At 39.7% G+C, this 26869-nt stretch overlaps 1 protein-coding gene across 1 annotated transcript in view; it reads left to right on the top strand.

The window, feature by feature from the left end:
* ppp1r9bb (protein phosphatase 1, regulatory subunit 9Bb) overlaps positions 1-26330 on the top strand; it is a 36775-nt gene extending 10445 nt beyond the window's left edge. Inside the window, exons 2-10 of the mRNA XM_077205959.1 lie at positions 10892-11024; positions 12234-12354; positions 12455-12559; positions 15939-16074; positions 17056-17205; positions 20831-20884; positions 21435-21664; positions 25712-25808; positions 25946-26330. Coding sequence (XP_077062074.1) covers positions 10892-11024; positions 12234-12354; positions 12455-12559; positions 15939-16074; positions 17056-17205; positions 20831-20884; positions 21435-21664; positions 25712-25808; positions 25946-25999 — 1080 coding nt within the window. The 3' untranslated portion in view covers positions 26000-26330. The remainder of the gene's footprint in view (positions 1-10891; positions 11025-12233; positions 12355-12454; positions 12560-15938; positions 16075-17055; positions 17206-20830; positions 20885-21434; positions 21665-25711; positions 25809-25945) is intronic.
* The last annotated feature ends 539 nt before the right edge of the window (positions 26331-26869 follow it).

Here is a 26869-nt window from a genome sequence, read left to right as displayed (position 1 = left end):
ATATAAAAAAGAAAAGTGTTTTGAACCACAATTTAAAAAAGAATTAAGGCAGTCCTGCACGGGTCCTGTTTGGTAAACCCACACCTGCAGTAGGCTGTACAGACGCTTAGAGGTCTCCATAAATTAAAAGAACATATAGCCAAATATGAGCCTTTACTGTCATATAATATCAGGGATATTTTAGCGGATTCACTCTACATTTAAATGTGGTTGTCTCTCCTGAAACTCTACAGTGTATACGTGGCCGTTGGTCCTCTTAGCAGCATGAAAAAAAAAACATGTTTATTCTAATTGTGAATAGATTTTATAGGCTAGAAAGTGAGCAAATAGCGCTCCCTTTATAATGACTGAAGCTGTCAATCAATTCAGTTTCAGCACTATTGGCTACCATGCTCAATGCTGCAAATCGTGTTGTAATTAGAAACCTTTGACAGTCTTCAGACTACAGAGTGTGAACACAAATAAGCATGGGACCGTTTAAAAGCAGCTGCCTATCTGTGGGTAATAACAGTCGAAATAGTCTTGGCTACCTGTGCCTATTGATTCCCGACCCGCATGCGCACTTGCAAACGAAAATGTAAATATTATACCACGCGTTACATCAAATATTAGTGGTTCACCCATGGTACCCGCCCGCGTGCAGAACTCTGGTCTATGGCAGTGTCACTGTCACTGTCAAAAAAGCAGAGTATTTACTTTGCACCAGAATTTTTGTGCAAAACCAGAACCATTTAAACAAGTAAAAACTGTTTTTAAGTAATTGGTTCTCAATCTGTAGTCTTTGTACAGTGTTTCTCACTGGTGTGTGAGATCACATAGAGGCTCCAGGCCAAAGAGACAGTATTCAGTTGCTGCCAAGCTGTGGCTGCTTTTGTGTTGGTCAGTAAGTGGCCGTGTCACTCTCCCTGTCTCTCTCTCTCCTTCTGTCCCATTTTCACCCCCTTTCTTATTTGTGGACCGAATTTAGGACAAAGTTTTCCCCCTAAATGAATTTAACAGCTCTCCGTCAAACACAAGGCCTGTTGTGCTGGGTAGGGTGTTGGGTCTTTATTAAACCTCTCTCCTTCTCCCTCTCTTTAGGCTGGAGAGTTGAGGCTGACCTAAGAGGCAGATCTCACACTAACCGCTTTGTTCTCATTTTCTTCCCTCCCTCCGTCTCTCTCTGCCCCTCTTTCAGTTGTTCACTTCTTCACCTCTCTGTGTCCTTCTTCAACCCATATTCATTTGAGATGAAAATATTCAGTTAAGTTCATCTAGTATTATTTTTTCCCTTATATCTTCCTTTAAATTTCCAAGTCAATCATTCCCATTTTAATCCCATTTTTCTCCTCTCTTTTTTCTATCACTCATTTCCCTGTCTCTCTTTCTCTCCGTGGCTTAGCAGTGCTTATAAATAGCATTATTGTCACTGCCAGTCCTCCAAATGCTTAAACTTCCAACATTTTTCATTAACACTTAAGTTCCATTTTTTTCATGTTTCATCTCTCTCTGTTCCCTTTCGAAAACGGTTCACACGATTGCGTCTGTTAGACGCTATGGAAAAACTCCTTTTCTCGAGAATATTGAAGCCTCTATTTGAAAACGCAGTGGAGCTGCACAGCCAGCATAGTGCAGAGCTATAACTGTGCTGATTGGCTGGGCTGCGGGAACTGCACATACCTATGGCACGGTGGTGTGGCTGCGTGAATCTATCGGGGCTCGTCCCGCCACCAGCAACCTGAGCCCGCCAAAATGGGCGGAGCTACTGACTGTATAAGCGGCCCATTTTGCCACAAACATCAGATTTATTCTCCTTCAGCGACGACTCACCTCTTCGCTGATTCTCTCCAGCTTGATAGCCTTCTCGCCGTTGAACGAGCCCAGCAGCTGAACGCAGTGAATCTGCAGCAGCAGTTCAGCAGACGGAGGCCTCCTGCTCAGCGCTTCTGACTTGACGCCGTCATCTGCTGATTCGCCGTTTCCCTGCGGCCAACTGGCGAAGTATCCTTTTTACGAGCGTTCCGCCTAAAAGGCAAATTTCCACTCTAAAAGATCAGCGCAGCGTTGTTTCAAATGCCGCGCCCCGAATGTGACTCTGCTTCCCCCACCCCCTTTTCAGTTCAGGTGTCTGGAAATGTTCTGACTGCAGCCAAAGGGCCCGTTCTGACTCACGCACCCTTGCAAACAAATGCTGTTTCAACAGCGACAAAAATAAAGCACAAAAATTCTCAGAAAAAGAGCACTTTTCCTCTTCAAAACATCTCGGTGGCCGGGTCCACGATACACAACGACCCGCCCTCAGACTTTGTTCAGCCCCTAGTTGCTCGGGCCAAGGCCTGGGAAGCCATCCCCGATGTGTCAAAATGGGTGCTGAACACAATAAAACGAGGTTACTCGCTCCAATTCGCTCGCAGACCTCCGGGCTTTCATGCTGTGGTCAGCACATGGGTAAGGAGCAACGTGGCTCACGTCCTCCACACCGAAGTGTTAACCTGCTAGCAAAAATGCTGTCGAGACAGTTCCCCCTTCACAGAGCGAGTCAGGCTTCTTCAGCCATCACTTCCTCGTCCCGAAAAAGGATGTCGGCCTCAGTCCTATTTTGGATCTCAGACACCTGAACAAGGCCCTCATGAGATGGCCATTCAGGATGCTTACAAACAAACAAATCCTCTCGCAGATTCACCCAGGGGATTGGTTTGTGTCAGTGGATCTGAAAGATGCTTACTTTCACATCCAGATAGCCCCCCATTACAGACCGTTCTTGAAATTCGCGTTCGAGGGGGTGGCTTATCAGTACACAGTCCTGCCATTTGGGCTGTCACTGGGTGGGTTACAAAGTGGGTTCTTACCTCCCCCTCAGAACATTTCAAAGGGAACTGGGCCTTATGGCCTCCTCATCGTCAGTAGTCCAACTAGACCTACTGCATGTCGGCCACCTGAAGCAACGAGTCCCGGCTCATGCTTGTCGGTCCGGCCACCTACGCACAAGGGTAAACCACGGCTGTACCAAAGCCCTGGCCCCGTAGAAAAACACCTGCTGGTACCAGTCTGGGATAAGCATGGGTCTAGTCTTGAGGAGGAAGGTTGTTTCGACAGACGCCTCCAACCTAGGTTGGGGGGCTCTGTGTGAGGGCAGACCAACCTACGGCCTCTGGTCGAGCTCGGAGAAACGCCTACATATCAACTGCCTAGAAATGAGAGCAGTCTCTTTAGCCCTAGAAATATTCCTCCCGAACCTGGTGGGACACCAGGTCTTGGTCCAGACGGACAACATGGCAGTGGTGTCATATATAAATCGCCAGGGTCGGCTCAGGTCGAACAACCTGTACACCATGACCTTGCCTCAGGAGACAACTCTCACTGCCCAACATTCTTTTCAAAGAGCAGGGAAGCGCTGGACCATGAATGGCCCAGTCAACCCCTTTATGCATTCCTTCTGGTCTCGATGCTCCCTCGGGCCATCGAACGGATCAGGGAGAACAAGCGTGCAGTCCTCCTAATAGCCCCTCTCTGGCGGACCCAAACATGGTTCCCCGAGTTGATGCAGCTGCTAGAGACAGCTCCCTGGCCGATACCGCTGAGGGAGGACATCCTCACTCAGACAAACAGGACAGTCTGGCACCCCCATCCCGACTTATGGGCCCTTCATGTATGGCCCCTCAACCTGTACCCGGTGACCTCCCGGAAAAGTCCCAAGCACTATCACTATCTCCGTCCACGAGATGCCTGGTGCTCAGCTCGGAAACTAGACCCCTACTCATGTGAAGTACCACTGGTACTTTCTTTTCTACAAGAGCTACTGGACGTGGGTCGTACCCCCTCCACGCTCAAAGTATATGTGGCAGCTATAGCAGTCTTCCATGCCCATGTGGCCGGCCAATCCTTAGGAAGGAACGACCTGGTCGTACGCTTCTTCAAGGTGGCCAGGAGGCTGAACCCGCATTGTCCTCCCTCCATACCCTCATGGGACCTATCCATGGTCCTCAGGGCCCTTAGGGGACCCCCCCTTTCGAGCCTCTTCAGTCAGCTGACTTAAAGCCACTTTCGCTCTAGACTGCACTCCTACTAGCCTTAGCATCAGTCAAGAGAGTGAACCGTGAATGCTTCCTGCCTTGAGTTTGGGCCCAACAACTCCAAAGTCATCCTCAAACCGAGACATGGCTATGTACCCAAGGTGCTCTCAACTCCGTTTAGAGCCCAGGTCATTTCACTATCTGCCCTTTCCCTGTCGGAAGCTGATAGAGAATTAAGTCTGCTCTGCCCCGTCAGGGCTCTCAGAGTTTATTTAGAGCTATTTGTATGCTTTGGCGGCTGCACCAAGGGTCTCCCGGTCACGAAGCAAAGATTGTCACGTTGGATAGTAGACGCTATCTCTTTGACCTACTCCATAGGCGTCAGGGCTCATTCCACAAGGGACATGGCTTCTTCATGGGCATAGCTCAGTGGTGTACCAATTGAAGACATTTGTGCGGCAGCCAGCTGGTCTTCACCGTCCACATTTGTGAGGTTTTGCAACTTGGAGGTGCCGGCTCTTCAGGCACGAGTTCTTTCTATCTAAGTGAATGTTGGTCTCTAAAGAGCCCAAACCACTAGGTATCCCTTCTATAGGCCCCGACAGCTAAAATAGCATGGCGTGATTGAATTGGGTTCCCACAGCATCTAGCAGACGCGATACAAGTGAACCATTTTAGAAAGGGAACGTACTCGGTTATTCACATAACCTCGGTTCCCTGAGAATAACGGGAACGAGTATTGCGTAGACGGCCGTGTTATTAAGCTTCACGTCCAGGTATTGTCACTTCAGTCGAATTAACCTGATGTCTATGGCGAAATGGGCCTCTTATATAGTCAGTAGCTCTACCCATTTTGGTGGGCTCAGCTCGCTGGTGGCGGGATGCGCCCTGAGAGATGCCACCTCGCCATAGGTTCACGCAGTTTCCGCAGCCCAGCTAATCAGCACGCTTATAGCTCTGCACTATGCTGGCTGTGCAGCTGCACTGCATTTAAAAAAAAGGCTTAAATATACTCGATAAAAGGAGTTTTCCCATAGCGTCTAGCAGACGCAATACTCGTTTCCCTTACTCTCAGGGAACCAAGGTTACGTGAGTAACCGAGTACGTTTTTCTCTTTATCTCTCTTTTACAAAACACAGTCAGCGTTTCATCACTTAAAGGGTAACTCAACCCCTGGTCAGAGCCTGACTCCAACCACTGGCAATTGAAAAATGCTGGAAAAGTGGGCAGAGCCAAGTGGAGAGGGGGTGTGCACCTGAGACCCACGTCTCTCTGTAGGCAAGGGCGTGGTGAGCTGGTGCCTACTTATGTCACGCAGTACCACAACATCCAATAGGAAAATTTAACTGCTGTAGCCACCGTTCAAGCTGAAGAGGGCAGCACTCAGACGTTTTTACACCATATATTGTAGAATTAAAACACTTTATACACAAATGTCCAAAAATTTACTCAAATCAATGAACAGCATTAATAAAGCCCCAGTCTTACAGATCATTAACTAAAAAAAGTTGTTTTAGGGTTTAGTTACCCTTTAAAATGTGTAATAAAATATTTGTATCTTTTACACCTTACCCTGTGGTTCAGAATCATTATATGTCAGTTAATATTATGCAAGCTATATATGTAACTTAGATATAAACCTGGTGAGAAAGGCCATTAAAGTTTGGGAAATGATTTGTTACGCTATCTATCTCTTCACTGTAAGAAAAAAACAGTGTGGAAAAAAGTTACGTTTACGGACATGTGTAAATCCAAATATGGGTAAAACACCAGTGAAAATTCAATATAGAAAATTATTTTATCTTTACACAATACATTGAGTCCTGCTTATAATCTTCAACTGTAGTTAAGGATTTTTTTTCTAGATATAACAAGGTGAGTGTAACTCTGAAGAAATATCTGGGTCATGTTTCATCAAAAAAAATAAAAATAAAAGAGAACATTTTTAGAACCAAGACTGTGAAATTAAAAAGCACCATAAATGTATCATAAAAAAGGGGGAAAAAAAATGAAGCTCACGTAGAATCTTTGTGAGAGGAATAGACCAGAAATGAATGTTATACTCTGATAATCTTCCCCTTCAGTGTGGTATTATGGTTGCATGTTTGTTGTTTGGACTGCTTTTTTATATTATAGTAATTTTCGGGTGCTTGCATCCTTTTGAGGCTTTTCAAGGCTATTCATTGTAATTGCATGGAAAAGAGTACATTGTGTAAAATCTAACTTTGTGTTTAATATCAGGAAGAAATAGTGGCAGTGAATCTTGGCTTGGGTATGTTTCAAAGTACTAAAGGAATGAATGTGTTGCAGTGAATTTGGCCTGGAATTTTGAGCCAGTAGACTGCCAGATATGTCACAACTGACAGATATATCATGATCATGCAGACAGCCCAGAACTGTCTGTGAGTGAGAAAGAAGGACATTCCTCACACCTCGGTCCCTGAGGGACACCACAGGAAGCTTGACTATACTCACATCATGGTGGCTTTGCCCTACTTTACATTTCAGCCTTCAAACCTTAAAGCTTAAAAAATGCTGCTTATTAATGCATTTTAATAATATGATTTTCAATATATATAATTAGAACAGAGAGGTGTATATTTATAGGAAGTGCATAATATTCGTATTTGAGCTGCAGGAGTGGTTAATTAATTCATCCCTCATTCTTTACTCAGTACCAGCACATCATTAGGATAAAATCCAGCTGTTTGCAGTATCTTATCATATGCTACATTATTGAACAAAGCCTCAGATCTGCAGGATATAGATGGTTTTCAGGAATGACTGATGACTGAATGCCTAAATTCAACAATAAGCTATTTTTACCATGTATTTTGCATATTTGTTCTGGGTAAACTTTGTGTGAATGAGCTACTGCTGGTATTTTAGCTAATATCAGTGATGTGTCCAGAAAATTGTGAAATTCTTTAGTGAAACCTTTTGATGCAATTAGATGGCCCCTGTTCCAGTGATTCATTTACATTTATGCATTTGGCAGACACTTTTATCCAAAGCGACATAAGTTGCATAAAGGGATACATTTTTTAATATTAGTTCATGCATTCCCTGGGAATTGAACCCATTACCTTGGCTTTGTTAGTGCCATCCCTATCAACAAAATTGTATTTTATTTTATGTTTGATGTATGTAGATTTAAAAAAAAATCTAAATGTATTTACTAATAGCTAGAAGAGTAAGAACATTTTGTAACAGGAGTGTTTGAAGAGAAAGGGAAGAAAAAAATCTCTGGAAAACCTCTGCCTTATGTGTTAGCTGAAACATAGAGTGCTTTTAATGCACAGCAGTCTATTCCTGTCAACTGGAGCACAACCAATCTTACTGCAACTCTCTTGTTCCTGACCTCAAGCAGAGTAGAGTAGAAAACGTCAGTGGTTGCGGGCAACAACTTTTCAACCAGTTTATTTGGATTTATGATTTTGTTTTGCGTCTAATGATCTTAAGTCTTGAAGTGTTTCAGCAGCCATATTTTTGCATCATAATTAAGCACAAAAAAACCCTCTCATTATTGTGATGTAAAACTAAAATAAATGTATGTATAGAATTGTAATGAGATTGAGACTTTTACATTACAGTGAGCTGAAAGAAATATATATTTTACATTTCTTTTTTGTAAAATGTAATTTATTTATTGGTGGTGGTGGGGGATGGGGCTTTTGAAATATAACCATGATGTATTGACAAGTTTCATGAGATTAATGCAGCAAGAAACAGCAATTCCTATAATGGGTTTTACTGTAAAATTATTGTCATGCATACCTTTAGTAGGGCAGCAGAGCCAGGATGGGACAGTTTGAGCGGAGGAGGGGTATCCCTGACCATCTGTTAAGAGATATGACCTACTGGCACTCTCACACAACTGGAACACCACTGTCTCTCCCTCTCTCTCTCTCTTTCCATCCTCCCCCTCTTTAATCTGATGTTTGTGTCCATCAGGCACCACAAAAAATCCCAGCCACACAGTCTAACTGAATCATATGGCAATGGTAGCTGGTCTCAGCTGGTGTATGGGATGCATCAGAGGGTGTTTTGCGGGGAAGAGGTGCAGGAGGAATTTAAGCACAGATGGGAGTAAAGCACAAGTTTTCTCTCAGGGATTGTGTTTAATGTGGGATGTGCTGCTAAAAGTGGGATGCCTGTGGCAGGACATGAGTGGATGGAATTGAGGGATGAGGATTTAGGATGGTGGTGGTTGTCTGGGGAATGAAGACTGTCTGGCATTATTTTTGTTTTATTACACAACATTTTACTTCCGTAATGTGATTTATTTCTCAATGAAACAGGGTATTCAAGGCGAAAAAACTAGTGTAGGACTTGATTTTATTCACTGGGATCTTGATTGGACTCTGAAAGTAGTCTTATATGACAGGTGGATGAAAAAATGGGCTTGGTGATGTCAGCCGAACAGGAAACTAATTTCAGAGGCACTAACAAACATGGTGCCAATTATTGTTTAATAATACATTTAGGGTTGAATTAAATGCAAGTATAGTTATAATCTCTTTAAAATTCTCTTTGGTTTTGTCTGCCATCATGGATAGATTTTTTCACTGAGCTTCTTGAAAGGAATTTTGGTGTTCCCTTCTCTGTGAAGGATAATTGCAATGCTTGGCCAAAAGAAGATACCTTAAGAAAGACTGCATAATTATTCTGCTTACATTTTAAAACAGCTGGGAACATGTCTATTATACCTTAAAGTGCTGTTTTAAAAGTTTTAAAACCAGATCCATTTTTGTTTCTTTGGAATAACATTCATCCATTTTTTAAACCACTTGTCTTTTGGAATAACAGGTACAGATGAATAATACATAATAAGACCAGGAGCATGTAAAAATGGTCAGCTGAATCTATCTGTATTACAATATAAATCACTAAATGACCATTGTAACAGATGGTACATTACAGTATGCATTTGAAACTGCTGAAGTGAATGACATGCAATATATTGTGAAGTGGATGCAGAGGAACCCGTGAGAACTCTTTCAAATTAAACTAAAGGAAAGTGTGAAAAAGTGCACTTGTGAGGATTAAGAACAAGTAGGAATTAGGTGTAACATCGCATCTGGTGACTGCCACCATATAATTATAAAACACATATTCTAAATGACTGGTAACTGTAAACAGCCTGCAGTATGGCTAATAAACTGTATTACATGGCAGAAGATTTTTTTATCCAATTATTACTATTTCACATTTTTCTCTTGCTAACAGACTGAAATGGATTTCTTGTTTTTTATTGTCATTTGCTTAAATAAATTCATTACATTTTAAATACTATCAAAATAGTTTTTGGTTAAGTTATTTATTTATTTATTTATTTATTTAGTTTTGTATCAATTACGATGTGATTTTCGGCTTCAACAGCACATATCCTCACTTGGGCAAACAGTTTGCGGCGGACAGCTTTCCTTGCGCATGAAATCCCACAAATGCCAGCAAACCAATGAGAACGCAGAACAAATATGTTGATGCCTAACAACAGAATGTAGGCGCAAAAGCTGTCGTGGATCTGCTTACCTGAAACCATCCGTAACTGCAAAATTTGAAGAAATTACAGTTGTTTAGCAAAATGATGGACAGTTACATATGCATTACCAACATTTTATTATGTAAGCTTTATATTACACCTCAAATCATTTGTCAATTTTATTAATTATATGTATTAATTTCTCAAATGTATTGTCATTAATAGTGTTAAAATTAATTAGCAAATCCATTAACTCATTCTCTCAAATGGCTGCACCACCCTGGCACACCGTCTCCCTCGGTTACAATCACGTTGGTTGGGAAAATACAAATCTAGCTCCGCTATAAAATATGGGACAAGGAAGCAGAATGAGACTCTGAAAACAGCATTAAAAAACATGTTGTTTGGCGTTATGCATGTGTGTTCAGGCCAGGTTAAGTTGGCGCGGGCTGCACCCACGTTAAAAAGATTATATAAAACTAGCAGTGAAGCCTCAAGAGCTGCTGTGAAGTGGGCACACCTGCTCTGCCCACACAGCTTTGCTTTCAATAGAGAGCCACTTCAATTTCACTGTCAGTGCATCAGTAGATAAAATTATGTTTACAATCAAACTGCATGCAACACCTAAAGAGTTATTTTGGTAAACAGCAATAGACCTGTATTTGAATCCAATCAGTGGGCTCGAATAATGACCTGCCAGAAAACTACTAAAGAGAGCTGTTGTGAATTTTTCAAATTCTTGTTTATAATTTTTGGAGACTAAGATTTTTGGACAGAGAAAAATATGGATGCATTAATACTGATTGCTAAAAAAGGTAGCATTTGTTGACTTATACTCCTTACATGTCCACAAACATATTAATTATTAGCTTGGAGAGAAATTCTCTGATTTTAACAAACCCATGAGGGCCCTTCACACTAAGGACAATAACTATAAAAATAACGATAAAGATATAGTTTTAAAATTTGTTCTAAATCTAAAAGAATAGCAGAGTCCACTCTGCAACTATATTGATAAAGGCACAGAGAAACAATATTGTTTGAATTATTTTCAGAGCCATTGTTTCCAGCTGATGAACGCTAAAAACATTGACAACCAATCAGAATTCATACTGCTTTAAAGAGCTTGAGCATTTAAAGTGGCAGGCGACAGAGCTGCAGCGCATGGTTATAATAAAGAGAATAATATTGTGCATTGGTGTGGACTCTAATATAGTTATCATTATAGTTATCTTTATAGTTAACATTATTTCTTTGAACGGGCCACTAGCACTAAGTATTAAGTTGCATAATTTGTGTAATTCTCTGAGTGCACTCACAAATTCTGCAGCTTGCAGAGGTGTGACATTACTTTTCTGAATGATGCGATACTGCAATAAAATGAGTGGTCATTAATATATGATAAAATTTGTAGGTGTTCACAACCTATTCCAATGAGGACTATGACAGGAGGAATGATGATGTGGACCCCATGGCTGCTTCTGCTGAGTATGAGCTGGAGAAACGTGTGGAAAGGCTGGAGCTGTTCCCCGTTGAACTGGAGAAAGGTAATGAAAGGGCCATTAAGGCCATTTAAGATCTTATCTGGGATTTTAAATACAAATTTACTGATATATAGCATTACAATTTAAATAAAAAAGCAATGGCATATAGATTTGTGTAGGGTGTTCCAAATGCACATATGAGACAGTACTACTATACTTTTCTGACTACTCAAAGTGCTTTACCCCTTAGAGAGAGTAGGGCATAGTGAAGCTCACCTATAAATGTAATTCACCTTTCATAAAGTCATAAAAGAGTGGTGACATTATGTAGCTGCTTAGATAAAAAAATATAGTGAATAGTATGTTGAATTCAAAAGTATTAAAATAACTAATGATTATAGAACTCCGAGCACAAAATGTTTCAATGGAAATTTGTGTTCTTAAAATGTTATGCATAGTGTTGTAGTAATAATAAAAAAAAGTTTTATAAAATCAGTAAGACACTCAAAGCCATGCTGTATTGTAAATTATAATCACTTTACTGGACTTTGTGATTTACAACACCCACTTTATTTACAATATAGCCTATAAAAGTGTGTTATAGAGAAAATGAAAGACTAGGAGAAAAAAAAAAAGTGTAGCCAAAGAGTAACACTCAACAGAGAGATATCAAAGAGGAAATGAAGGTGCGTTTCACAATACTTCTATTATTCTGAACCATATTGTACAAGTAGTGTGCTCACTCTGAAAAAATAGATCACAATGTAGTATACTAGTACTCAGATGATTTACTTAAAAAAAGAAGTGAGGACAGTTTTATTCCAAATCTACCCTTAGAAAAAAAAGCATACACTAGATGGTTGAGTACATACAGTAGTGTATAGTGTAAGCATATAGTATACAGTACACAAGCACACTTCAAGCTAAAGTCTTTCACAAAAACAAGTTTGTTAGGTTTGAGATGGTAAATCATCCATATACTGTTTTAAAGACTGTTCTCAAATGTGAGTGGAACATGAACTGTGATGAACTACACCTGTGTAAACTTAAGAGGAGCTGACTTACATACATAAACTAAAAATGACTGCAAAACAAGTTGCTTAAAAAGTCACACCAAAAATAATTTATTTGCCTGATTTGGTGTGCTATTTTGTTATTGAATGCAATTTTATCGTTTTTTTAAGTGTGACTTAAATGTACAAAAACATTTTGAGGCCATTGTAAGCTATGTTTTAAAGATTGAATTCTCCATTTTGTATTGACCATTAACAGACAATGAGGGTTTGGGTATCAGTATTATTGGTATGGGTGCTGGAGCTGACATGGGATTGGAGAAGCTCGGCATATTCGTTAAGACCGTCACAGAGGGAGGGGCAGCTCATCGGGATGGCAGGTAGATGTTATGTATATTCCACAGCATCATAGTTATTTCTTGACTTGATTAATGAAACTCATTTGACAATGGTCACATTGCACACTTTCATCTCTTTCAGGATACAGGTGAATGATTTGATAGTGGAGGTAGATGGAACAAGCCTGGTTGGTGTAACTCAAAGTTTTGCTGCCTCTGTCCTGAGAAACACATCTGGCACAGTTCGGTAAGACCAGCTGGATATAGTCCACTACGATAGACATTTCACCTTCCTGCTGATATAGTTTCATTTAATTTAAGATCCATTTTTTAAGTTTCATACCTTTTATATTAACCATGTCCTCTAGTATACAGTCATCACTGTATTTAAATGCATTAAACACTGAATTTCACCCATCGCTGTAGGCACAGATATTGAATTAATCATATGCTACCTTAAATTAATGTTGGAATGGTTTGTATTTATGAGTCAAGCACACATGAACACCACCATAATGATGTAATTATCAGTGTGAAATGCTGGAAATTTGGGCGGTTAATAAAAAATCCTGGTATTGGGATTTGGTAATTGGTATTGGTCATAATTAAGTTTTAACTGTGAACGTTGACTGTATAATTGGTTTGTATTAGTATAGTGTAATTAGTATGATTATCAGAAAACAGATTTACGTGACAAAACTGCATTTCCCATGACTCAAGTCAAGTCAAGTCACCTTCATTTATATAGCGCTTTTAACAATATAGATTGTTTCAAAGCAGCTTCACAGTGATAATAGGAAATTAGAGTAACATAGATTGTTTTGGCTTTACAGCTGCTCTAGAATAAAGATATTGTCCAGCTAAAGATAGTTTTGATTGACTGATTCACTTCCGTTGCAAAGATCATTAGTTATTAACTTAGGGGCCGCTAACATGACACTGTTCTAACAGAAAACACTCATCGCGCTCCGGCCCGCTCATCCGCACAAAACAGTGCCTAGTGGCTCGAGAACACAAACCCTGAAAAAGATTCCAAGGGGAAAGCCTTGAAAAATGTAGAAAAAAAGGTTATCTCTGCGCAAACCTCAAAATGCAGACGGCATGCACATGCGCATCATGTGTTTAGTCTATAGGTATGCGCGTTTAAATATAATGTGCGCAGGCGTGTAGTCCTTCTTTACAAACCAACCCTCAACAAACTACTTGTCTGGCCTTAAAAAATTATAATAAGAATTATTTATCGCTTACGCGTAGCCACGTGAACCGGAATTATCCCAACAACGTTTCATCTGTACAGAGGTAAAGGGAAGGGAAGGAGGCCTTCACAGGGAAGAGACTAGTTGACACTTCAGGACTGCGTTGTCATCGGGTTCAGGCACACGTCCTTTATCAGATCCGAATACGGCCTGGATCCAGCGGACTGCGGTAAACCACAGGATAAACAGAGAGACTAATATTAGGATAGACGCCATCCTTCTTATGATGTAACAAGTACATCAGGATTAATGGGAAGTGTTCCTGGTTCCGGCTGACCTAATCTATGCAGCCTAACATTGAATTATAGAGGTTTATAATGTGTTATGAGAATGCTAGGTCAAAGAGATGTGTTTTTAGTCTAGATTTAAAAACTGACAGACTGTGTCTGCTTCCCGCTTAGGAAGACTGTTTCAAAGTTTCGGTGCTAAATAGGAAAAGGATCTATCGCCGGCAGTCGATTTTGATATTCTATGTATTATCAACTGGCCGGAATTTTGAGATCGCAATAGACGTGAAGGACTATAATGCGTTAAGAGCTCCCTCAAGTATTAGATAGCTAAACCATTTAGTGCTTTTTTAAGTAATTAGCAATATTTTAAAATTTATACGATGTTTAATAGGGAGCCAATGCAGTGTTGAAAGAACCGGGCTAATATGGTAATTCCTGGTTCTGGTAAGAACTCTAGCTGCTGCGTTTTCGACCAGCTGTAGTTTGTTTATTAAGCGTGCAGGGCAACCACCCATAATAAAACAATAATCTAGTCTTGATGTGATGAATGCATGAACTAATTGTTCTGCATTTCTCATTGAGAGCAGATGACGTAATTTAGATATATTTTTAAGATGGAAAAATGCGGTTTTACAGATACTAGACACGTGACTTTCAAATAAAAGATTGGTATCAAAGAGCACACCCAGGTTCATGTGGCACCTCGAGAATTATAAAATATAATATATAAAGAATATATTAAGCATCACTTACTTAACTTAAGTGTATCCTTTGCTATTCATTTTGTCACATTGGTGCTAAAACAACTTCATGTGTAAGAAATATTATATTGCCCCATTTATTCTTTCTTCCCTAATAAAAATCACTTGGACAAATCACATCATAATAACATCTTCTGAAATCGTAGGTAGGAACTTCCCAGACAGATTTGAAGGCAGCAATAAATACAAAGTAATTATAGCCTGTACATTTGACTCCATGACAGCTTGATTTAAATAGTATTTAGTCTTTATTTTTATGCATTGTGTGAATTCAGGGCAGGTTGCACACTGTCATGAGACTTGTATAATATTTTACAATTGCCTACAGCTGTATTGTGTGTGTAATGTTTGCTTGGTCTCTCTGTTATGGAAACACTGTACCAAATTCTACCTCAATAACATGGTGAAATTAACAATTTTGATACAATATTTATACAAATTTTTGCTCTTTACAAATTTAAAGAATTTAAAGAATGACGTGGGTTCATTGCAGTCTTAAATGGAATATGTATCTTTCCCTGCTCTTTTCCTTAGTTCATTCAGCATTCAGCCAATGGGGGTCAATGTGACAGTTGTAATTATGATGTGTTACAAAGCTTGTATTTAGAAGAGAAGAATAGTACATTTCATTATGATAGATAAGTGTCAACGGGGGAGGCCAGAACAAGGAGAGGGTTATATTAAACCAGACACTGGGGGGAAGAGACACACAATGTATGAGCAAAAAAAGGGAGTAAATTAAGGATGGATGAATATAAATGAGGGCAGACAGAGCAGCAAAGAAGGATCTATAAGTGCTTTATCAGAAGTAAACAACAGTAAATCTGGTTGCCATCATACCATCATATCACTATAAATATGGTATTTTCATAATTTGAATGCCCTTAAAATCTTAAAAGTCTTAGGATCTCTTTTAAATGGCACAATTAAAAAATAATATTTAATGAAAATTATTTACAATGTCCGCCAAATCTTGTGCTATACCTAGATGTATTGTCACCTGCCATTCTGCATATCCTTAAAAAAAAGAAAACAGTATTATAAATGAGCTGCTGCCGTTTTCAGTGACACATTTCAGTGCAGATTATCTTTATGTAATGCTGATTCTGGAGAATGCAAAAGGGCATTTAGACTGTAATCTTAAAGGCACAGCAACAAAAAGCAGTCCTTTTAATTCTAAAGGTTATTACACTGTAAGTGGACCTCAGGAGAAAGTAAAATGATTAAAAAAGTATGAGAATGTATATGATGACCTCTTTAAAAGTAGAAGTAGAAAGAAAGAGAACACCTTCCTCTCGCAGTCTATACTCAGGCACTAACAGATAAAGATAAAGACTTCAGATTACCAAAAGGTACGTAATAAACACCTCTGTTCCTAGATTTATTATTGGGAGAGAGAAGCCAGGAGAGCAAAGTGAAGTCGCCCAGCTCATCCAGCAGACCCTTGAACAGGAGCGCTGGCAACAGGAGATGATGGAGCAACGATATGGCAACTACATGGGTGATGAGGAAGAGGTCTGTGTACTTGCCTTTATTTGAACAATGTGTGATGTGTGAGTCTAGAATAGTTGTATTAGATTTTTTTAACAGTCTGTAATCTGGTACTTGTGCATATCTTTACTACTCATAGTAAAATAAGTGATGATAAATAAAATGTAAAAGAATACCAGCTGCTGAAGCACTCTTGGACAGTTATGTTTAGTTCAAATACTTTAGGGTTTGTGTGAAATGTTTGACTAATTAAAAACAGTCTTAAACATTATATGTCAGAGTAACAGTATACCAGAGTAAGCATTATCTTTATCATCATCAGCCACCCAATCAGATCTTTCCCGGCTAAGGGGGGTCAGACGTCATCCCCTCAGGCCCTATTTACACCCGATGAACACCTGTTGTCTCCGGGCATGTTCATGTGTAAATTTTGTCCATCGAAAGATCTGCATAAAAACCCCATACATTTACCTACCGATAGACCCTCCCCCAAAGAAATCAGGACAGAAGTGGTTGGAAGTGGACAAAAGAGACAGATTAAAATACCAGGTGTAAACGGGAATGTGTCTCCCTCATCTACTTGTGATCTGATCAAGGTGTACCAGGTGATACCAGGTGTAAACAGGCCCTCAGTGGAATCCATTGGTATAGAATTCCGTGTGCACTAAACAGCATTGAAACATCGAATGAGTTATAATCCAACATGGAAAACTGCAAAGTTCAATGTATCTACATGGAATGATTTCGTAAAAGTTTCATCCACGTTCATTCACAGTTTTAGCGATACATATCTGCCATGTTGTTCTTAAATTTGCATACAATCAAATTGTTCTGGTATTGAACCTCAGCTGCCATAACACCATATCTGTGAAGAAAGGAAGAGTGTTTTATCATGTTTAGTTAGCAGACTTGAAAGTCTTTATCTTTCTTTTGTTTATCAGAACATTTAAAAAAAAAGTTTAAAAACTTGTGACAGAAGGCTGTTCCCTTGTCCTTCCCTTCTAGCCGGGTGATTACGGCACTGATGAAGATGAAGAAGACGAGATGAGCCCCACATATCCTAGTGCCATAGAGGTGTTTGACTTGGCCGAAAATGAGGACATGCTGTCACCGGTGGAAGTTGACCCTGAGAAGCTTGCTCACAAATATAAAGAAGTAAGACACAAATTGAGCTGGACAACAAGGGTTTAAAACATACATAGAAATTGTATTGACGAGTATCTAATGAAAAATGTACCTGTGATAAAGTTAAAAAGTAAAGTTTAAAAAAGACGGATGACGTCAAGAGACGGAGGAGATTTTCCCATTAAACTTGTTTGAAACACAAACAAAGAATAGTCTTTAATTCAATAATAGAGGAACAGGAGACAACAGGGAGCAACATCCACATAAACTGAAATGAGACCGAACACTAAAAAAAGGAAAATAAAGGTTATAAACGCAGGGAGTATAATCAAGGGAAAAACAGAACAGGTGTCAACTCATTTAGAACCACAGAAACTAATAAGCAAAGGGAACAATGAACACAGGCAAGCCAGAACAGGAAGCAATGAAAACTACACCTAAACAGAACATTTACGTTACAATAAGTTTGTAAAGCAATTTTTTTAAATTAAATGCCATAATTATGTAGGGCTGAACTGAAATGTAACAGAATATTATCCCGGAAATTGGTAAATTACTGTACTACTCTGAATGATTTTAGACTAATCAGTGTGTTACAGTTTTTTCAAATTGCTTACACACTAAAAGTGGAACTTGAGGCCCACTCAGTGAAACTATTAACTCATGTACTGAATCTTCAGACCAAGTCTGCAAAACTGCAAGCACATTATACGCTTTACACTCAGTTTGAAAATGAAAAACAAACTTTTTGCAAAACTCTAAACACAGTTTTCTACATGCCTCACTCATTTACTGATGACCTACACCCAATTATCATATGTGAACACTTGATCACAAATTGATCGAACAGAAATCAAAACTCAGTTTTGAGAAAGAAAGTAAGAAATGATTTTTTACCCCCTTGAATTTCTGCTTATAGTATAAATAATATATAATATATATAGTGTATATATATATATATTTACATATATGTATGTATGTATTTGTGTGACAAACACACACACACACACACACACACACACACACACACACACACACACACACACACACACACACACACACACACACACACACACACACACACACACACACACACACACACACACACAGTGCTTTAGAAATAAAGTTGACTTTCTGACTTGTATGCATATTCAGTGTGTGTGTGTAAAAACTATATATATATATATATATATGTAACAGTTCATTGTTGTGTTACATTTCGGTAAGTTTTAGGCTGCCCTACTGTATCTTTCAACATTGGTCATTCGTGTTTATTTACTATTAGCTAGAGATGATCGGTTCACGTGCCGCTATAGGGATCTGTCATTTCACATTTACAAGCGTAATAAAATTAACAGAATCTGAGAGCTGAGAGTTTTTTTTAATATCATAAGTAACGTGCTCTGTCTTGTCTCTTTCCGTGTCCTCTCTTTGGTGCGCGATTTTTCTGTGCGTGAGAAAATGGTTGTGTGACGTGAGAGCGCGTGAAAAGTTACAACACACACACACACACAAGCGCGCTTTCTCTCAGACACACTCGCCGACTCACACACACACTCCTGGATGCTTTGCATTGATGTGGTACTTTAGAGTTTGACGAACTGACCTGGGCTACAGAGAAGCAGCACTGGACTTCAGGCATTTTGGCATTTCCTTCTCCCCAGTCTTCCTCCAGACTCTGGCACCTTGATTTCCGAATGACATGCAAAATTTGCTTTCATCCGAAAAAAGTACTTTGGACCACTGAGCAACAGTCCAGTGCTGCTTCTCTGTAGCCCAGGTCAGGCGCTTCTGCAGCTGTTTCTGGTTCAAAAGTGGCTTGACCTGGGGAATGCGGCACCTGTAGCCCATTTCCTGCACACGCCTGTGCACGGTGGCTCTGGATGTTTCTACTCCAGACTCAGTCCACTGCTTCCGCAGGTCCCCCAAGGTCTGGAATCGGTCCTTCTCCACAATCTTCCTCAGGGTCCGGTCACCTCTTCTCGTTGTGCAGCGTTTTTTTGCCACACTTTTTCCTTCCCACAGACTTCCCACTGAGGTGCCTTGATACAGCACTCTGGGAACAGCCTATTTGTTCAGAAATTTCTTTCTGTGTCTTACCCTCTTGCTTGAGGGTGTCAATGATGGCCTTCTGGACAGCAGTCAGGTCGGCAGTCTTACCCATATTTCCGGTTATGAGTAATGAAATAGGCTGGGAGTTTTTAAAAGCCTCAGGAATCTTTTGCAGGTGTTTAGAGTTAATTAGTTGATTCAGATGATTAGGTTAATAGCTTGTTTAGAGACCCTTTTCATGATATGCTAATTTTTTGAGATAGGAATTTTGGGTTTTCATGAGCTGTATGCCAAAATCATCTGTATTAAAACAATAAAAGACTTGAAATATTTCAGTTGGTGTGCAATGAATCTAAAATATATGAAAGTTTAATTTTTATCATTACATTATGGAAAATAATGAACTTTATCACAATATGCTAATTTTTTGAGAAGGACCTGTATATATGTAACAGTTCATTGTTGTGTGAAGAAGAGGAGGCGTGAACCGCCGAATATTTAAAGACTTTAAGAAATAAACCAACAAATACAAAATGAAAGTAAAAGACAGCAGCTCCTCACAGACGACTGCTGTCACTTAAAACACAAAATAAATCCAGGCCTGGCCTCTCACAATCCTCACTGTCATCGCTCCTCCTTTATGCTTCCGCTCTATATATACTGTAGGTCACCGTGATTTTGCCAAGTAAGACATGTTCCTGCATCAACATATTTTGTTGATCCTGGAATACCCTATCCCTACGCCTAAACTTAACCCTACCCATAACTTTTCCCTAAAATCAGAGGGAAATGATAGGTGAATAACACTGATGTTGAAGCACCTAACCCTGGTTCTAAGACTAAACTTGACATAAACTGTAAACTTGTCCCTCAAATCTGATTGGTTGATCTGAAAGTTGTTCCAGGATCAACAAAGATGTTGATCCAGGAACATGTGGTACTTGGAGAAATCACGTTCACCCATATATATATTGAATGTACATACAAGCTACAATATAGATTGTTTCACAGCCGCTTCACAATAGTAACAAATTCAAAATCACCTGAGAAGCAGCTTGGTCAACAAGCCAATAATCTCATTTTATAGAGATCTATAATCTCATTTTAATCTCATTTTATATTCAAAGTCACTTCAGTGTTGATTCAGTTCAGTTCAAAAACTGTAACATTCATCAATTGTGCATACAGACAGTGTATTTGTGCACAAACCCCTGTACACTCCACTGCACAATGAACAAGCAAAATACACAAGATAGTATTGTTTTACATTTTTCACACCCATGTGTAGTTTGGCGTGCAAGTGGCTAATCATTTTATGTTTGTGTGTAGAGTTACTACGCAAAAACACAATTTTTGGAAGAGTTAAAATAGTTTTGAATGATGTGTTTGCTTTTGCAAGAGATGTCTGATGTTTTGCATGTTGTGTGTGTTTTTTGTGGTTTTGTGTGTAGATTTTCAAGTAATTGAGCCATAGTTTCAGAAATTGTAAGCAATTTGAAAAAACTGTAAGCTGTAAATTAGTTTTCCATTAAATTGCCAGTTTTGTCATTGCAAAAGAGCAGATTAAGTTACGTTCTTTAATCTGTTTACTACTTTGGCACAGCTGCAGATCAAACATGCTGTGACTCAGGCTGAAATCCAACAGCTCAAGAGGAAGGTATGATAACCCTTTTCATGCTAACTGCTCATCATATGTCTAGTCAAATTCTGTGTTTTCTTAGGATGCAGAGAAAGTTCACCCGAAAATGAAAACTTTCATCATTTACTTGTCCTTCCAAACCTGCCTGTAATTTATGGCATTGTTGACATCAAACCTGATACAACATGCCTTGAGGCACCAAGTTTAAATGTGCGAATTTATATATATATATATATATATATATATATATATATATATATATATATATTTTTTTTTTAATGAGACTTTAGAGCTTGGTGGAAGGGTAGATTATCAGTGTATTACGGCTTACTTTTCTTGGTTTGTGTTCTACAAAAGTAAGAGAATCATAAAGATATATATGCCATTAGGGTGAGTAAATGATGGCAGAATTTCCATTTTTATGCCTTTACATTTTTCAAAAGGACACATATGGAAGTTTTTCCTCTGACAAAGAGTTCTGGTTTTCCACATTTGTAAATTTCTGATATGTTACTATTTGCATGTGTAGTCTAAGAAAGTATTCATCTGTTTGCATTTATGTGTTAAGCTGAATCATGCAGAGCAGGAGAAGCAGCGCTGGCGTGCTGAAAAAGCCCAGATGGAACATAACATGCAGGAGAATCGGGAGCGCATGGAGAAGCTTGAGGGATATTGGATGGAGGCGCAGAGCCTGTGCCAGGCTGTGGATGAGCACCTGAAAGAAACACAGGCTCAATACCAGGCTCTAGAGCGCAAATACAGCAAGGCCAAACGTCTTATAAAAGAGTATCAGCAAAAGTGAGAGAAAACACACAGATGCTAATCCACAATCACAATCTTAATAAAGGTCCGGTTTAGTTTAGAGTTTTTCTTTAAAGATTTATATAAAGTAAGTTCACATATTCACCTGCTATTTGTTGATTGTAATGTAATGTTAATTTTATGTACAGGTTAATAAATAAATTTAAATATACATTCAGTAAGCATTACATGGCAGCATTATAGAAGACATGTACTAAACACACAAAAAACCTTTACAATTTGAATAAACAGTAAGAGGGTCCATGATGTGACACTCATTTTTGTTTGGATCAATTTATTTATTCAAAATGACATGAGTTGGTTACACAACTTCTACAGTAACAGGGGGCAGGTTTAATGGACCTGTATGGGAGAGTAAGACGACCCAACCCTACCACAAGTCAAAGGGGCTCACCTTGGGCAAGTGACAGTACCCCTTTTTGTCTCCCAACTATGGGTCAAATAGTAGATGTCAACTCGGCAGCAGGAGCATTCGAACGTTTTCCTGGTTGATCTACCACAGCTTTCTCGGTGGGCGGATGATCCTTTGTGGGACAACGGTCAGCGAGTATCAGGCCAAGTTAGCAGGCTACTGCGGGGCGATCCTGCGTTGCTCTTGACTGTCGTGCTTGCACTCCGTCAGATTCAGTGGCGTAGGACCCAGAGGGAGGCATTTGTCATGGGCAAACATCCGTCTTCTGTACTCTGCCCTGGCACTTGGTGCTATAGCATGCATGGAAAGTCATATACATATTCAACGACTGGCAAATCGGGAGCCCTTGTACTCAACTGCAACTGCCTCCTCTTCTCTGACATTGGCGTGCTGGAACATCAGAAGTCTTGGGGTGCACTCCGACCTCAACAGTGCTCCTCAGAAATCAGCCGTTATTAAGGCGAGATAGTTCGCAATCAGAGTGGCTATTTATGCTATAAGCGAGACTTGGCTGTTGGGTAGTGGCTCGGTGCGTGAGAGGAACTACACCATTTTCTGGTGTGGTCATCCAGACGACCATCGTCCGATGCATGGAGTCGGCTTTGCTGTGCTGAAGACCAACTGCTTGCTCTCCACGCCTAATGTCCATGCGGATGTCACACTCGGCTGGCTTTCTCACTCTCCTCTCTGCCTATGCACCCACTCTTGGCACGACCCCTGAGGCCAAGGACGCCTTTTATGCCCACGTTAGCGAGGTCATTCGTTCTGTCCCGGGTAGGATTTAGCTCTGCTTTGGGACTTCAATGCCAGAGTTGGAGGGGATGTCTGGAGGCCGATCTTGGGTCATTTTGGGATTGGTAGCATCAATGACAACGGCCAACATCTCTTTGAGTTGTGCGCTGCTTATGGCCTATGCTTACTGGGTCTCTTCTCATCTGGAACTATCAGATCCAAGGTTACCTGGATGCATCCCCGGTCCAAACACTGGCACCAACTTGATCACATTATTGTCAGGAGGCGCCAACTAAACGCTGTGAAGAGGTACAGGAGTATGCACTCTGCAGACTGTGACACTGACCACACCCTTGTCTAACTAAACATTGAACATGGGTATAATGGCAACTTCTTCAGCTTGGCTCGTCTGAGGGCGAGAACCAGGGTGAAGTGCGTCCTTGTACGCGAGTTGCTTTACACAGAAGAAGTTGCCTTCGTGGCGCACACTGAACAAGAAATTCAGAAGATCTGCAATTCTTTTGCCGCTACCTGCACAGAGTTCGGACTTACCATAAGCCTCAAGAAGACAGTGGTGATGGCTCAGAACGTTCCTGCTTCCCCTCACGTCACCATCAATGGCACAGTGCTGTCGGTTGTCGAGAAATTCATCTACCTCGGCTAAACCTTGACAGCAAACAACACCCTTGATGCTGAATTGAATACCAGGATCGGTCGTGCCTCAACAACCTTTGGGCGGCTTCAGTCTCATGTCTGGAACAACAGCCACCTTTCTCTCAAAGTAAAGGTGCGCGTATATGAGTCCTGTGTGCTCTCCTTTCTGCTATATGGAAGCGAAACGTGGCCTACATGCCGGCGGCAGGAGCACAAGCTTAAAGCTTTTCACTTCCGTTGCCTACGACAGATCCTTGGCCTGTCATGGCAGGATTGGGTCCCGAACACCACCGTGCTGAAGCTCACTAACAGCAGTGACATGTACACCGCGTTCCGGAGGAGGCGTCTCAGATGGATCGGCCATGTACGTCGTATGCCAGATGAACGTCTCCCAAAGTCCATCTTCCATGGGGAGTTAGCTGTGGGACACCGCCCTCGTGGCCGACCCAAGCTCCGCTTTAAGGATGTCGTCAAGCGGGACATGAATGTCTTTAACATCAACCCTGACCGATGGCATCACCTTGCGGAAGACAGAGGGTTTAAATCAAAAATTTAAATCAATATACATTAAGTTTAAAGTTCTGACACGGGACTCTGTCCTGCCATGCTTACACCAGCTTTTGCACAGAAAGACGGCATGCTAGACACCGTTGCGCTGCAAAAGGCCTTGATGATGATGACGGTAACAAAAAATTTACGAACGGAAGCAAAAGTTTGTTATTATCTATTTCTTAAAAAAATCCTATTTGTTAAAGAAAATAAACTTTTACCAAAAATGTTCACATCACATGCACCTAAGATACAAGGAAATCTTTACTTTTCATTATTAACCCTCTATGGCATGGTGTTGACCTCAGGCAACAAACTACCTTTTTGGACCTCACACCGCCCCTTTAATTTTTGTATATATTTTTTTTAAATATATAATATCACCTGACATGTCTGTTCAATGAAATGAGGGGCTGAAGTGGTTGTGACCTTTTGTTTGGGGGTGGAGCAGTCCTTTAATGAAGCAAAGCCACATGGTACAAGGTGCCACCAATTAGTAAGATAAAAATAACTTTTTAATATGTTTAAGTTAAAATAACTTTATATTAAAAAATATATGCATGTGCATCAGTATGTAAAGAAGTATGTTTGATTGTTTAAATATTTATTTTATTTTTATTCATTTACTAAAACTGTGTTTTTTTGTTCGTTTTCTCAGGGCAACACTGTGCAGTTAGACCACTTTTGTTCAGGCAATATCATAGGGTTAGGACATTCAAGTTCTCATGGAAGTTTGTTTTTACAAATTCAGATAACTCAAAGAATATGCATTATGTGTGTCATTTATGTTTTGTTGTTGTTGTTGTTATACTGCCACAGAGAATGATGGGAAATTTAGTTTGGTCACTCATGTCTATCAGCTCATAAACTGGCTGAAGAGTAGTGTTTTCTGGCAAACTTTATAACTTTATCTCTCTTCTTTATTAACAGTACACATAATGCGTACAAACTACATAGTGTAGTGCACGTGCATGAGTATGTGTAGTGCACGCGCATGAGTATGATGAGCATGTGTAGTGCACGCGCATGAGTATGTGTAGTGTACGCCTGCATGAGTATGTGTAGTGCGCGCATGAGTATGTGTAGTGCACGCATGAGTATGTGTAGTGCACGAGCATGACTATGTGTAGTGTACGCGCATGAGTATGTGTAGTGCACGCATGAGTATGTGTAGTGCACGCGCATGAGTATGTGTAGTGCACGCGCATGAGTATGATGAGCATGTGTAGTGCACGCGCATGAGTATGTGTAGTGCACGCGCATGAATATGTGTAGTGTACGCGCATGAGTATGTGTAGAGCGCGCATGAGTATGTGGTTTTCACGAGCATGAGTATGTGTAGGGCTCACATTTTGTGATGGACATATTATCAGGGACCCCCAAGCTCCCAAAAAATTGGGCGAAAGATTTTTTCCCCCCAAAAATAAAAAGTCATGCCATAGAGGGTTAAAGAAAAATTACAACCTAGCTATAAACTATATGCTATAAACTATATAAAACCAACATGAATACAACGATCAGGTTTCTAAGGACTTATTTCTTGGCAAATTTGTTTTAAATGAGATTTTTCTCTTAGTAATCAGCCCAAGATAATTATATACACCCAAGAGATGTATATGTAAAATCAAACTTTAGGAATCTAATCAATGTCTTTTTCCTTCCATTTATTCATACAGGGAGATTGAGTTACTGAAGAAGAAAACAGCTCAGCAGAAAACTCTAGAGGAAACTGAAGCTTCACATAAGGAGGAAACAGATCAACTTCAAGACAAGGTAGAGTGATCACATTCCTATAATATTTAGTAATGATCAAATCCTTTTGCTTACTAAAACATCAATGATACAGTTTATAAATATGGCTATTTAGACAATTCAAATTAAGCAGTTATATGAAATATCTCTTTATACAGGTAATAGATCTTGGGTCACAGGTCGAGGAGTTGAAGTCCCTGGATCCATCGTAAAAGTTATTAATTGTTTAAATAACTACTTCAATGTAAATGTACTGGAACTGGGGAAATAGAGAATCTGTACTTCTGTACTGTCCATTTAATTATTGCCAGTAAGTTTCATTTCTTCACACATTTATTTCAGGCGTTTATGGTTTTAGAGATTTTTCTTTATTCATTCTTAGTATTGTGAATAAATGTTTTACCTGCAGTGTTTGCTCTTTAAAATCCTTTGTATTTTACTTATATTTAACTCTAGATAATGATTCGGCTGTCATTGTTAGTTTTGCCAAAGTTGTTCCTGTAATAATCTAATGTACACAATAAACTCTGTTGTCTTTTTTAAGTTCTGTTAACAACATAAATGTGGCAGAACGGAAGACTGATCTTTCATTAACAAAACACTACAGTGGAATATTTTTCCAGTTTCAGTCCTGAAACTAATGAAACAAAGGCACTGATTGGACCAGAAGCGGTGAAAACAAGGTCTCGTGTTTTAAGACATCTGTTTCTGAAACTCCAGTAATGTCCTGCCACTTGCTGCTGTACCTTAAAAGTCTCATTATCCTGATGTCTTTCTACTGTCCTTAGTATACTTTAAAAGTATATATTAGTATAAAATGGGAAGCACATCATTCATGAATGGATGGAACCTGAGGAACAGGAAAGACTAAAAATGATAAATGGTCTCTTAAAGAACCAGTCAAGGATGTATTTCAGCTAATATTTTTTGGTCATTAAAAACAACATACTTAGCTTAACTTATATATATATATATATATATATATATATATATATATATATATATATATATATATATATATATATATATATATATATATATATATATATATATAGCCTATATATATCTTTGGGTTCCTGGGG

Source organism: Siphateles boraxobius, unplaced genomic scaffold (assembly GCF_051911475.1).
Source record: "Siphateles boraxobius isolate OS27281-9 unplaced genomic scaffold, OSU_SipBor_1 55, whole genome shotgun sequence".
Taxonomy (NCBI): domain Eukaryota; kingdom Metazoa; phylum Chordata; class Actinopteri; order Cypriniformes; family Leuciscidae; genus Siphateles; species Siphateles boraxobius.
This window is presented reverse-complemented; position numbering and strand designations above follow the sequence as displayed.